General features: G+C 42.6%; 1 protein-coding gene across 1 annotated transcript in view; it reads left to right on the top strand.

Moving 5' to 3' along the window:
- The window catches only part of SLC41A1 (solute carrier family 41 member 1), a 38999-nt gene extending 24798 nt beyond the window's left edge, over positions 1-14201 (top strand). Inside the window, exons 4-10 of the mRNA XM_053393337.1 lie at positions 413-557; positions 654-800; positions 2151-2298; positions 2767-2846; positions 3393-3527; positions 5096-5244; positions 10334-14201. Coding sequence (XP_053249312.1) covers positions 413-557; positions 654-800; positions 2151-2298; positions 2767-2846; positions 3393-3527; positions 5096-5244; positions 10334-10519 — 990 coding nt within the window. The 3' untranslated portion in view covers positions 10520-14201. The remainder of the gene's footprint in view (positions 1-412; positions 558-653; positions 801-2150; positions 2299-2766; positions 2847-3392; positions 3528-5095; positions 5245-10333) is intronic.
- Positions 14202-14512: the final 311 nt, after the last annotated feature.

The raw sequence follows: 14512 nt of genomic DNA, 5'->3' as shown, positions 1-14512 counted from the left end.
GACTAAAGTCCCAACTGTCAGTTTCTCCACAATTTCTGAATGCATCCATCATGTGATCACCAGCTCTAAAGACTGAGCAGCATAGTGCCCCTGCTATCAAATTTGTTTGCAATATTTAGAGTCTGTGTGCAAAAAGAATGTCTCTCCATGCCCCACCCTCACCTTCTGCCATAGCCTGGAAGAAGATGTGTATCCTTTGTGTTTGACCCAACGAATAGGAAGCCTGTGTCTTCAGAGCAAAGGGGCTGGCTTGGCTGGCTCCAGCAACAGTGAGAATGCAGTGTTGGTCAGGACACACAGTAACCTCTATGACTGCTGTTAAATTGCAGTATCTTCCTGAATGTTTCTGCACAAATGGGAATAGGAGCTTCAAGTTCTTTTTCTCTGACTAATGCCTGACTTCATCTTCTAGGTTCAAGCAACAGTGGTTGGCTTTCTGGCTTCAATTGCTGCAGTGATATTTGGCTGGATCCCAGATGGGCACTTCAGCATTGGCCATGCCATTCTCCTCTGTGCCAGTAGTGTGGCCACAGCCTTCATAGCCTCCCTTGTGCTGGGTAAGGAGCAAGTGCTATATAAGGAGGGAAGAAGAGGTGCTCTGCCTGCAGTACCTTTGCAGCAAGACTGAAACATTTCGTTTCTCTGGTGTCTAGGCATGATCATGATTGGCGTAATCATTGGCTCCAGAAAGATGGGCATCAACCCTGATAATGTGGCTACGCCTATAGCTGCCAGTCTCGGTGACCTCATCACACTTGCCCTGCTCTCTGGAATCAGTTGGGGTCTCTACATCGAACTAGGTAAGCTGAAGGCAATTGCATGACTGTGTTCTGTATGAATCATTCTGTTCATTCCCTATAAAATTCCCCAGCCTATTCCAGCAGTCTCATTTATAAGGTGAATTCACATTTATACTGGTGTCTGGTGCACACCTGATGCTGGCGCCCGGCTTTCAAATCGGAAGCTGATCTCAGATGTGTGCTACCTCTCCTCTGTCCTCATTCCCATCCCACTTCTCCTGTTACATGTGCACTTACGCTAACCATGATTAATGCCAACCAGGTTCCCTCGTAACCATGGTTTCGACTTTTTTGTCTTTCCAGGGAAGCCATTGTTTCACAATGGTGCACTTGTAACTTTAAACCACGAGTAGTTCTGACAATGGAATGGAGAGGGAAGGGAAGGTTGCTGATTCCCTGTTCCCAAATCATGCTTTACAATGAGCCGTCTTTACATCTGCTCAAACATTTGTAGTTCATTACTGCGGAGATTATTGAGAAAAAAAGTTCTTCTGTCCTGTTTTTGAATGGCTGTTTTGGTGGGGATTCAACTACATTCCTCTGCTTTGCTTGTATATTAAGAAGAATAGTAACAGCTGCCACAGATGTCTGTGCATATGGGAGATGGTAGTACTTGAAAAGTATCCAGGTATTTTTGACCTGGAGGACAGATGATAATATACTGCTCCAGAAATATCTAAACTGCCTATTTCAAGGCAGTTTCAAGGGGAGAGAGTGCATTACTGCTAAATCTCCCACTAGCAGGCTCCATTGCCTAACTCTAGCTCCACCATCCCCATTGTCCATGCCAGCTGGGAGTCATAAGTGGGAAAGGCTGCTCTAACTGCATCCATGTGAAGATCTAATAAAGTATCACTGCAAATGCATTTTTTAGGTCAGAAGGTTTGGGTTGCTGTGCTACGGTTCTCCTTAGCAAGACCGTTATGCCCTCTACAGTGAAGGTTAGGACATACTGAACTCATGGGAAACTTGTGGCCCAAAGGCACTCTCTGCACCTAAACTGATACTGGTCCTGCAATGATCTCAGTCAGCCACGTGGACTGAGAGGTAACCCAACAGGGACTGTAGCATCCTGCCCATGTATAGTGCAGGGAATAGTGCATTTGAACTTCTAAAATAAATATGAGTTGTTGTGACCTTAGAATACCACATTCATTGGAATGGTGTGTTACATCAGCAGATATCAAAGTTTCCCTTTGGCCTTGTGTAGAATTTAAATCCTAAGCATGACAAAACAGGCTGCCTTCTTCAGTGAGTGAAACTGCAATATGATGGTTGTCTTGCCACAAACTGCTGTCTTTCACCCTGTGATGGTGGTTCTTTGACCTCTGGTTTCTTTTTCCCACTTAGAGGAGAAAGCCTATGTGAATCCACTGGTGTGTGCTTTCTTTGTTGCCCTGTTGCCCCTTTGGATCATCATTGCCAAGAAAAATCCAGCAACCCGGGAGGTGCTGTACTCTGGCTGGGAACCAGTCATCATTGCCATGGCTATTAGCAGGTAAGAAGGTGGCAAGGGGCCGCTCTCTAGGAAGGATGTCTTGGCCTCAGACTCTGAGCCACGTGGTCTGTCTGCTGCTTAAGAAGCAGATAAAATTGTTGGGGGGAAGGAGGCATTTCTGTTCTATATTGGGTCGTCCCTTTAATTGGGCAAACTATTCAGAGTAAGACTGAGAGTGGCTCTTTTACGACATCATTTAGTCACATGAAACTAGTTTTGTGAAATCCATCTTTCTTAGCCTCAGTGAAGACAGACCGCAAATGACTGGATGTCAGTTGACTCAAAAGCACTTTATACACTTCAAAGAAACCTTTCAAATAAAGTTTTTTAGGAATTGTAGTAATTCACTGGGTGATTTCATTGCACCATTGAAAACCAGAATGTTGCTAAGTTGGTAGTAACTCTTTTGTGCAGATAGCTATTCTGCCCTGAATGTTTTCTTCATTTTCTTCCATTTTGTTGTTTCAGTGTTGGAGGACTGATATTGGATAAAACTGTGTCAGATCCAAATTTTGCAGGGATGGCAGTCTTTACACCGGTTATAAATGGTGAGTTTCTTTTCACTTGCACCGATCGCACATTCACACACGTCCGAGGCCTTTCTACTACCAAATGCCTACTGGGAACAACTTCCATGATTTATTTAATCATGGCTTGATTCGTTGTGTATTTTGAAAATGTAATTTAATGTTACTTGTTTCACCAACATTGGAAGGATTTGTATTCTGAAAGGTGGGATATACCGTATTTTTTGCACCATAACACTCACTTTTTTCCTCCTAGAAAGTAAGGGGAAATGTCTGTGCGTGTTATGGAGGGAATGCCTACGGGTGGCATGCCTACGGATTTTCCTCCTCTAAAAACTACGTGCGTGTTATGGTCGGGTGCGTGTTATAGAGCGAAAAATACGGTAATTAGTAGTAAGAGATGTTTTGTTTTTTTAAGTGACACCTTAGGAAGGACAGCTACGAGCATGTGTAAAAGGGATTGGGGGATGTACTGTATTGAAGTGGTCCAGGAATTGGTTCCGGATTCTTCGGGGAAGCTATTTCAATGGTTCTCTCTCTCTCTTTCTCTCTCCTCATTCTTTCTAGGTGTTGGTGGCAATCTGGTGGCTGTCCAAGCCAGCCGCATCTCCACTTACCTCCACATGAGTGGGATGCCTGGAGAGAGCTCTGAGGCGGCCCCTCGAAAGTGTCCAAGTCCTTGCAGCACTTTCTTCAGTTCAGGTAGCCAATGTGTATAGTATACTGCCTCCCACTTTGAACATGTCCTTTTAAAGTCACAGCATCTCAAAAGCAAAGCTAAGATTGATTGCTTCATAGAGAGGAAGACCAACTGAAGATTTGTTGATTGACTCTGACTTAAATATTCACTTCCCTGTAGGAAGTCCGTCAATCTAAGCACATCTCCTCCTGTCTTGCTCCTGTATCCTAGAAAATTTTGGGAGTTCTGTGTAGCTAGTTCTAAACGCAGTTTGGCCTTGTGTCTTTGGAAACCCTTGTTTTTCCATTTCCTTCTTCTCCATAACAAATCTTCATGTAAATTAAAAGCAATTTAGTTTTCTGTGGGTTTACAAACTGCATCTGTGGAACTACCGGTATCTTGAAGCTCTTGCTAATATTACAAAACACTTGAGTGAGCCTGCAAATTTTCTAGTGGTACAATTCCTACCAGATTCTGTAGTGATGCCTTCTTATAACATAAAGCTGGCTCTGGGTCAGTCCATACAGCTCTCCTTCAGTGAGACGGCCTAGGACAGAGAAGAGGAACCTGTGGCCCTCCAAATGGTGCTACATCTACCATCGTTCTTGACCATCAGTCATGCTGTCTGCAGCTGATGGGACTTGCAGTCAGACAACTTCTGGAATGCCACACTTTCCCCATCCCTGGTCTAGAACTTTGTATGACTACAATTTTCAGAATAAAGCTTGTAGTGCAGAATCCAGTGTCTCCTAAGGATTCTTTGTCGCCTTGGCTAGAAATGTGCTTAAAGAAAGCCATCACAGATGTAGAGAAAATCCCAGAAATTAATTGCAATTTGTTGCAAAGATGCACTAGAAATTTTTTGGGTGGAGCTTCGTTCACATTCATTTGCTGAGGGTTCATTGATCCCTGTTGCTTGCTGTTACACACAGACTTTCTACAAGTCCTGACAAATGTGAACTAATTTTATATCCCGCTTGGTGACAAATAAGTCTCAATTATGTGACTGAATGGAACGTGCAAAATAAAAATACACTATCCTTATTTTCATATTTCAGTTGCAGGAATTGAGATTGTTTATCATATAATTCTAATCATGTAACCTTGACACGGAACATAGATTTCTGTCTAATGGGTAGAACAAGTCAAGGCTGCTTCTCCTAATTAATTTGTGGGATAACCTAGCTTCCGTTGTCTAAGCTGTGGTAACATCTAAGTGAAATTATTGCAATGCATTCTATGTGGGGCTGCCTTTGAAGATGGCTGGTGCAGAGTTCAGCAGCTTAATTGCTGATTGGGACAAGACGATCTGAGCACATCACACCCAGCTAATTTGTTTATAGGCCCTATTCAGAGTGCAGGTTTTGACCTATAAAGCCTCATGTGGTTCAGGACCACCCCTCCCCATGTGAACCAACCTAGACCCTGCTCTTTTATACATATTACTTGTATTTTTAGGTTCTTTTACACTTGATATTAATGCTTGTGTTTTGTAAGTCTCTTTGAGTTTGACTTTCTGAAATGAAGCGACTAATAAATATGATGGTGGTGATGCTAACTCCTCAGCTGCCTCTTTACCTCTGTTCTGCAGATGTGAATTCCCGGTCTGCCCGCGTGCTCTTCCTCCTGGTGGTTCCTGGCCACCTTGTTTTCCTCTACACCATCAGCTCCATGCAAGGCGGCCACACAACACTCACCTTGATCTTTATCATTTTCTACATGACTGCAGCACTTCTCCAGGTAAGCACTGGCTTTGGTTGCCTGACCTACCTTGTCAATGGTGAGACTGGAATTTGATTAGAATGATGAACATGGATCTTTTATTGACCACCTACACATGGTTAGGCGTAGGATGCTGACAGCATTTGGAGTTTAAGCACATCAACAGAAGTTGATCTTGATACCAAATCACTGCTGGAAGAGCATGCCTTATTCTGCATATAATCACACTGAGGCTCTGAGTTTAGGAAAATAAGAAAGCTACGTTTATTGCAGGAAACACATGCTTGATAGGAAAGTTCCTAATTCTAATTTAACTGAGTGTAGAATGCAGTGACCCATGCTTCCTCTTACGTCTCAGCGGGAGAGACACAAAAGATGTCTCCTCTTCCAAGCTGAGGATGAAGGAGGAAGAATGAGGTCAGCAACCCTAGGAGTTTATCTGTAGTTAACTTATAAAGAGATCTGAAGTAATTTCTAGCATAATTCAGTGGAAGTTTCTCTAAGATAAGGGAATACAGTCGTACTTAAGAAGTCGAATGGAATCCGTTCCAGAAGTCCGTTTGACTTCCGAAACGTTCGGAAACCAAAGTGCGGCTTCTGATTGGATGCCGCAGAAGCCCTGTCGGACGTTCGGGTTCCAAAGAACGTTCGCAAACTGAAACACTCCCAGGTTTGCGGCATTCGGGAGCCAAAACGTCTGAGTACCAAGGCATTCGGGATCTGAGGTACGACTGTATACAGAATTGCAGCCAATCTTCCTTTGGCATAATGAGACACATTTTACAGAATACAGTATTGTTTTCAAAGATACAATTGAATATATTGTTACTACTTTTAAAAATCAGTAATTTTTTTAAAAAAAAGAATTCCTTTTTGTTTGCTTAACAGAGCTGACATCTACCAATATGATTTCTCTCAATCATATGCAGCTTCCATTATGACATGCATACCACTGTTATAAACTTAAAACAGTTTTTCTCCTGACACTTAATGTTCTGGAAAATGTTGAACCTCTGATAACTAAATAGTGCCAGGCTCAGTTTAAAATCCTTTTTGTAAAGCTGTATTTGGACATGCAATTCTTAAGCAATTCACAGGCTTTGATATGTCTAAGCAAGTCCCACTGAATTCTATGGACCTTACTTCCATGTAAGTATAAGAGTCCAACCTCTGTTCTTCTACTAATAAACATTTATAGTGAAATACTATCTAAAATATACCATGTTCTGCAGTTTGCTGTTGTGTCAAAGTATGTTATGTTTCTGCACATTATAAAACAAAAAGTTATTTGGTATTTTATGCCATGTACAAGCACAGTCAATATTTGCACATGGGATTTTTTTAAAACAAATGTTTATACTAACAATTCAGTCCTTTTTAGTTGTCATAATAAAGTTATCTAAACGACTGTCCCAATGCCTAACCTACTAATTTGGATAATAGACTAATTGGTGAACCAATACAGTGATACCTTGGTTCTCAAACTTAATTTGTTCTGGAAGTCCATTCCAAAACCAAAGCATTCCAAAACCAAGGCACACTTTCTCATAGAAAGTAATGCAAAACGGATTAATCCATTCCAGACTTTTAAAAACAACCCCTAAAACAGCAATTTAACATGAATTTTACTATCTAACGAGCCCATTGATCCATAAAATGAAAGCAATAATCAATGTACTATACTATAAAATAAATAAGACAGTATTGTAGATGATAAAAATTAAAATTACTTTTTTTCTTACCTGCACTGATGATAGTCATTGTTTGGATGGGGGTTTTTTATCCATTTCCACAGTCACACAATCAATCAATCAGTAGCTGGACTGGGTTCCACACAGTCACAAAAACACAAAGTAACTGAAAAAGCCTCAAAAACAAAAACGCAAAATAAATAGCAAAAACAAAAGAACAGCTTAAGAACAGCTTCTTCTCCAGAGCGATCTCGGCCCTGAATGGGAAGCCTGGACTTTGAAAGTCATCTAATCTTCCTTGCTGTACTATACTGTATTGTTTTAATTAGTGTTTTTATGGAGCAGTCAAGTAATTTCGTTGTCCCTGAGAGGGGGCAATGACAATAAAGATATTATTATTATTATTATTATTATTATTATTATTATTATTATTATTAAAAGCGCCAAACTTAATCTGTTCCGGAAGTCCATTTGACTTCCAAAATGTTCAAAAACCAAGGCGCAGCTTCTGATTGGTGCAGGTGCTCTGGAAACAATAGCCGACAGCTGCATCGGACGTTTGGCTTCCGAAAATCGTACGAAAACCAGAACACTTCCAGGTTTTTGGCGTTTGAGTACCAAGGCATTTGAGTACCAAGGTACCACTGTATAGAATAGGGATGGAGCAGTCAAAACTTTAGACAGGTGGGGGGGGGCAGAATATTTTTTCTCTGGAAATATTTTTAAACAGGTTTCTAGCCTTCTGGAGACCTTCAAAGTGTCCATGGATGACCTAAGGAATTTTTTTGCAGCCAGATAAGTAGGTAAAATAGATTTCTGGAGTTACAGGTTAGGATGCTCAGTCTTGTGTGCGTGGAGAAAGATAAACTTTCTGTGCTTTTATTTTATTTTTAAGGGCAACAATTCTGAGGTACTGTACTTCAGGTCCTAATCGCTTTAGATAACTGCATTGAGCATATATCCTCTAAGATTAGGCTAGATTTTGAGTAGCTTTTATCTGAAAGTAGTTTCTGACAGAGGAATTTACAATCGTTTCTCCTCCCGCATAGACTCTTGTTTGGCCACAGAAGGGTAGAAATTAGATTTCCTGCTGAGAAAAGGAGATGTGGGGCATGCCATTTCCTCCCTCCCTTGTTCAAGACTTTATTTACCCAGTAGTAAGTTGTCAAGTCAGCCAGAATGAATGATGGAAGGGGGTGGGGACGAGGCTGTTGAAATGGATGCTAAGGGTTCTGATTACTCTCAGCTGTCCTTGTAGCGGATTTTGGCTTCCCATAATTCTTGGGCACAAACTGCAAAGCACGGGAGGAAAGAGAGGCTGTGGCCAGGGAACTTTCTGCCGAAACTGACCACTTCCTTGACGCTTGTGGAAGTAGCTGCAGACTCTGAGTCATGTCAGCAGCTGAACAGAACCTCAGGGAAGTGACTTGCAGTTCTCCTGGGAAGAAAGGAAACATCCTGCCAGATGCAGCTCATGGACCCCCACTATGCTCACAGGAGCTTGGAAAGTTTAGAAGGGAACTTTGGTGAACTTATCATTCCAGGGACATTGCATAGTACAGGTTGCTTCGTTTCCAAAGGTCTGGAGGGAGACCTTTGCATAAGATAGTATTTCTCTTACTACTTACAGCGATTTGCAGTAATGGTAATTTGAGAGACCTGTCAGAAGTAAGCATGGACCAATGGTACCAAATAGTATGGGCAACAGGCCTACAAGAAAAATTAACCAATAAACTGAAACTGAAATGGGGACAAACAGAAGAAGATGCCTTTACCCCGGTATGGCTTCCCTTTATCACATACACAGCCCAACAAGACAATGACAATAACCCACCAACAGCATACAAATCAATATGGCTAACCTGATCCAAAACACCCACCCACCCCACTCACACATGAAAACAAAGATCACCGCAGCCAATCACAAACAAACAACCACACCCTAGGCCAACCCCAACCTCTCTCACCACCAAAGAAACACAAATGAACAGCAGAGAACCTGCACGAGCAACGCTGACACGAAACCCTACATACATTAAGCAAAATAGAAACATCGCCACCCTACCCCCCATCTCCCCCCCCAATGTCTCAACAAATGAAACTGATTTGTAAAAATGTTACATGGAAAAAATACGAGAGACATTACACATACTTCTGTAAAACAAGAAAATCTTTAATAAAAATTTTTAAAAATAAAAATGGCTTTCATTCACACCTCCACCAGGCTGAGGAGCATCAGCAAGCGAGGTGGGCAGTTAGTTGTTTCTCATGAGTAGCCATGTGCAGAGCATCACTTGTCCTGCCAGTTGGCCATAGGTCCTGGGGCTGTAGAGAGAGGAGGCCAGAGGTGAGAGCAGCTGCAGTACTTCAGACTATAGAGTCTTCTCTCTTCCAGTCAGCTTGCTGTTGTTGTTCGCCCTGCTATAGTGAGCCATCAGGGCAGGACTTTGGGATAGAGGTCCTGGGCTCCATTCAGCAGAATGAACAGGAGGGTCCCAAATGCAGCAGGGCTGGCTGACCACATTTTGAGCCCTGAGGGCCAAATGTGGTCCTCCAAGTCTCGCCATCTGGCCCTTGGGAATCTCTCTAGGCCGCACAAGCTCACTACCCCTGCTTTGCCACCTTCTTGAGGGCTTTTGCCTGACTGGAATGTGTCCTTCAACTCTGACCATGCCTCTTGCTTCCTTGGATTGAAGAACAGAGAGGGGGTTGTTTATGTAGAAACGCGCTGTACAAATGGAAAATCTGCTTTTGTTGCTCTGCCTGCTTTTCCCTCTGGCCCCATCCCCTGTTGGCATGTGGCTCCGAGAAGGGAATGTGGCCCTGGGACTGGAAAAGATGTAGATGCTTAGCAACTGAAGAGGAAGGCCCTGTAAATCTACTGGGTGACTTTAGAATTGGAACTTAACTGCATTGCTAGAAGTGGGGAGTCTTTCCCAAAAGAGCTGTGTCCCCGTTAATTCCCTTTAATCCACCACATTTGCGCAGGAGTGGCTGTTGTGCCCTTATTACTGAATTGGGGCTTGTGTTATCATGAAATATTGGATAATGCTGTGTATACCAGGCTTGCTTTAGAAGAAGAGAAGAAGAGTTTGGATTTGATATCCCGCTTTATCACTACCCGAAGGAGTCTCAAAGTGGCTAACATTCTCCTTTCCCTTCCTCCCCCACAACAAACACTCTGTGAGGTGAGTGGGGCTAAGAGACTTCAGAGAAGTGTGACTAGCCCAAGGTCACCCAGCAGCTGCATGTGGAGGAGCGGAGACGCGAACCCGGTTCACCAGATTACGAGTCCGCCGCTCTTAACCACTACACCACACTGGCTCTCTTTAGTGCTTCAGTTCAAGACCAAACATGCAATTCCAGTGGCCTTGGCATCAGTGGCTAATGTGACGCATTGTGCTTCTGTCTTATAGGTTCTCATTCTTCTCTACATTGCTGACTGGATGGTCCACTGGATGTGGGGCAGAGGCATGGACCCGGACAACTTTTCTATACCTTACCTGACAGCGCTGGGCGACTTGCTTGGGACAGGTCTGCTGGCCCTCAGCTTCCATATTCTCTGGCTCATTGGGGACCGAGACACAGACGTAGGGGACTGAAGCTACTCTTCCTCAGCATCTCCACTCCCCGGCTCTTTTCCTTCAGTGACATTCCCCGCCCCCACCCCTTCTACAAAGCCTTGCTTGCCACCCGCTGTCTCTCTTTGGGACTTTAACTTTGATACTGGATTCTCATTATTTTCAATGGGAATTTTATGTGGTTTATATTTCAAGCCAAGTTTGTACAGGAAAAAAATGTTTTAGGAAGGATAAAAGAAGAAGAAAAATATGTAAAGACAATCACCAAGTGCAATTTCATAATGGTTAATATCTGAACTAAAGGATATTACAGAACAATTGATCAGATTTTTAAGAAATCCCACCTTCCCCAGTTTGCACCCACTCAAGACACTAAATGTGAAGGGCCTGTGTGTGTGTGTGTGTGTGTGTGTGTGTGTGTTTACGTTTGAGAAAGATGCAATTCATATTTGCTTTGCTATTTGAACCTAGGTATAAGAGTTATTTGCCTATTGTCACAACTGGATTCTGAATCGGATTCAGTGGTTTGGATTCTGTGCATGCTTCCTTCAATTTGTCAACGCTAGTACTGCATCTGATTTGACCACAAACAAGGCCTTCGTGGCTCAGAAAATTGACCACTTGCCATTAGTAGACTGCCCTGTAACTCAAATTTGACTGTGTTGCATCCTACCCTAGGCTGAATGTTCTTTAAAGGATGTTGGGCTACTCGGAATAACAGAATGATTGGTGGGAATAGACCAAATTCATTCTCTGCTGAGGAGTCCACAAAAGCCGGACTCAAGAAGAGATGATTATGGTGGACTTTCACTATTTTATACTATAGTCTTAAAAAAGTGATACAGCTAAGATCCACCTTGTTCCTGTTAGTTTCTACTTAGTGCCAGTTCCCTTGCAAAAACACGATCATCCATTTTTTAAAAAAGGCTGATACAAAGTACAGCTTATATTCAGCTGCCTATCGCTGTTAAAGAGAGTTGGATTTTCACTGCTTTACACAGAACCTGGGCGCTTGCTCTCACCTAATGCCTTTTTAAACCTATTGCCTCTTCTGTGCTGCTTCGTTTATGAATGGTCCATTTTGATCTGAAAAATGATGAACCAACTGGTTTCATATTATCATTGTCTCCAAATTTTAAATGCCGGCATTGAGATGAGTCACGGTGCTGCACTTTGACGTCAACTGTGGGTGCTTGCAGCCCCTGAGTTCTCAACACAAATTATCTGAGGGCATCTGCAACAGCACAGATGCTGGATATTTCCCAGTCGACCTAGCAATGTGGCACATATGTATCCTTATATAGTACAAAGCAGTTGGTTCATATCAAAAGTCTTCACGTGTTCAGGGATGAAAGCTCTTCACTTGTATGTCTTAAGTGTTTGGAAGATCAGCTTGGTGTACCCCCCCACTCTGTCAAATAAATTCCTAGAGGTTACCCTCTCTATGTTGAGGTCATTAAATATGGCACATCCTGGGTTTGTTTGTGGGTCCATTGCATGGCAGCAAGTAAGACCCATCGCTCACTTTCAACACTAGCAGGTTCTGGCTAAGGTTGGTAGTATTAAAAATAAATTGTTCTATTTTATGACACTCAATCTGAAGAAATGTCGTCCAATCTGACAGAGTAACTGTCCGGAAACTGACACAGCATTTTTTATTTTTTATTTTTGGAAGCATGACATTTATTTTTTGTCTCAAAAGTTCTGTAGAAGACTCCCAGTACTGGGGATCCTAGAGCCTGAGCACTCCGGATTTTACTGCATTCTGAGCTCCGCTGGCCAGGGAACATTGGGGGAAATACAGATTAGCTTCTGTGAGCAATGCATTTCCTCTTTTGAAGTGCACCATGCTCACCACAAGTTCTGCAAGCTCCATGCTCTGGCCCTCATGGAGCTGGAACCCTTCGAATGAGTAGCTCAAGATAACGTAAATGGAAACAGCCACGTAGCTTCCCTAAAACAAGGTGTGACAAGGGGACCATTTCATTCATCCTAGGAATGAAAGTGAAGACTCCAGATTGTCCTTGGATGGGGGCCTCTTGTGCTGTTATTTACTTGCATGTAGGTCATGTCTACCTATTCTTGTTAGGCACTCTAATCAAACACATTTCTTCAATGCAAACTCTACTTAAGCCAGGCATGGCCAAACTTGGCTCTCCAGATGTTTTGGGACTACAATTCCCATCATCCCTGACCACTAGTCCTGTTAGCTAGAGATGATGAGAGTTGTAGTCCCAAAACATCTGGAGGGCCCAGTTTGGCCATGTCTGACTTAAGCTCTCTTTACTTACTTCTCCATTAGCTTCTCCACGGTGGAGCATCATTTCTTAATGTGCTTTCTCCTTTTGGCTTTAATTCCTAAATGAAACTGAAGTGCAGAGAGGAAATTAGTATGGATGTGTCTGGAATATGCAGTGGTCTTCTGAAGAAGATTGGGGTACTAGATTTGACTTGGTATGCCTAACAGACCCGAGATTACATAGAATACCTGTTGCCTTCAGAAAGGTGTATTGCCTTTTTATATTAAAAAAACCCACTAAGCATAACAGGGCAGCTTTTGCTAGCAACAATTATGCTTGCTGGGCTAGAGCATAAATGAGTTTCCTATAAAATTTGGATTTGGGACCCTGACCTTCTAAATAACTCTTAGAGGCAGTGTTGCTCCAGTTCAGAAGGCTTGAACTGTGATCAAAATGAAAGATCTAGATGGAAATTTGTGCCAGAGTGGTGCATAAAGGGCTCAATTGGACCACTGTACTCTTGAGGCTGTTAATCTTAAACAGGGGCTGTTTTACCATAGTCCTGTGGCTTCAAGAGGCCTATTTCAGACTGCCCTGAGCATTGGCGCCCTCATACCAAGCCATCAATAACAAAGCTTTGGGACCACAGTGCAAAAGTGTATCTAAGGCCATCTTTTCAGTCTACATTGCAGGGTAGCCTTAATTATGTGGCACAGTAGATGTGGATATAGATGTCAAACTTCTGTGAATAACAGTTTTTGCACAGCTGAAAGCGATACTCTTCTGACTTTCAACTGGGAGCACTTGTAAATAACTCAGTTTCTGCTTAAGAATGGGCTTTGTCAACATAACTCAGTGTTATCTAAGGGGTCCGGGACTTTCATCTTGCCTACCCATAGCTGTTAAATGTTAAACTTCTATAATGACCTTCAGTTGTCTCCCCTCTGTGTGTGTTGTACTGTTGGATGCATCTAAGTTTTCAGCTTTGTAACATTGGAGCAATCCGTTTCTTTATACATGGAATCCCCTTTGAACATCTTTTCTTCCTCATTACATCCATTTCTCTGGTCAAAGTCTGTGTCTGTGCATCCCGTGAAAGAGTGTAACTCTCCTGGTCTTGGCTGCAAGACTTAGCCCCAGGCCCAGGAGCTGGAGTGTGTGCATGTCACTTGGGTGGAATCCCTAGATTTTATTATGTATGCAGTGGGGTGAGATGGGGGAACAAAGTGGGTGTGTATGAACAGAATTTAATCTCAAAGCATTGAAGAATAATTTTATTCTCACCGGTTGCACTCAAATGCATGTATATTTAAACCTGGCTGCAAATGACGATGAAGCTATTGGTTTACACCTTTATTAAAAGAAAAAGAAACTCATTATTTATAGTTGCTGTAACTGAATTGACAGATGCCAATTTAACTGATAAATTATATTTGGTAAAATAAAGATGACATTTCTTTATACGGCTCATGGTGGTTTTTCTGTTGGTTAAAAAAGGTCTGCAGTTGAAGCTTCACTGATCCTATTGGTATGTAAAACACAACCCCCACTTCCAAGCCCCATAGGTGCTCTAATCCACAGTCCCTAAATTTCCCTTGTCTGCCTGCCCTGCCCTACTCCAATGCCCAGCCCTCACAGCTTTCTCCTATTACCAGGCCATGTGATATTCTCCTTTTAACACCACTCATCCTGCCTACATTGCATAACTTCTGGTCATGTGCTCACCTTCTCTAAAGGACAAAGTGAGTCACACAGGAAATAGTGCAGTTTGTAG

Source organism: Podarcis raffonei, chromosome 6 (assembly GCF_027172205.1).
Source record: "Podarcis raffonei isolate rPodRaf1 chromosome 6, rPodRaf1.pri, whole genome shotgun sequence".
Taxonomy (NCBI): Eukaryota; Metazoa; Chordata; class Lepidosauria; order Squamata; family Lacertidae; genus Podarcis; species Podarcis raffonei.
This window is presented reverse-complemented; position numbering and strand designations above follow the sequence as displayed.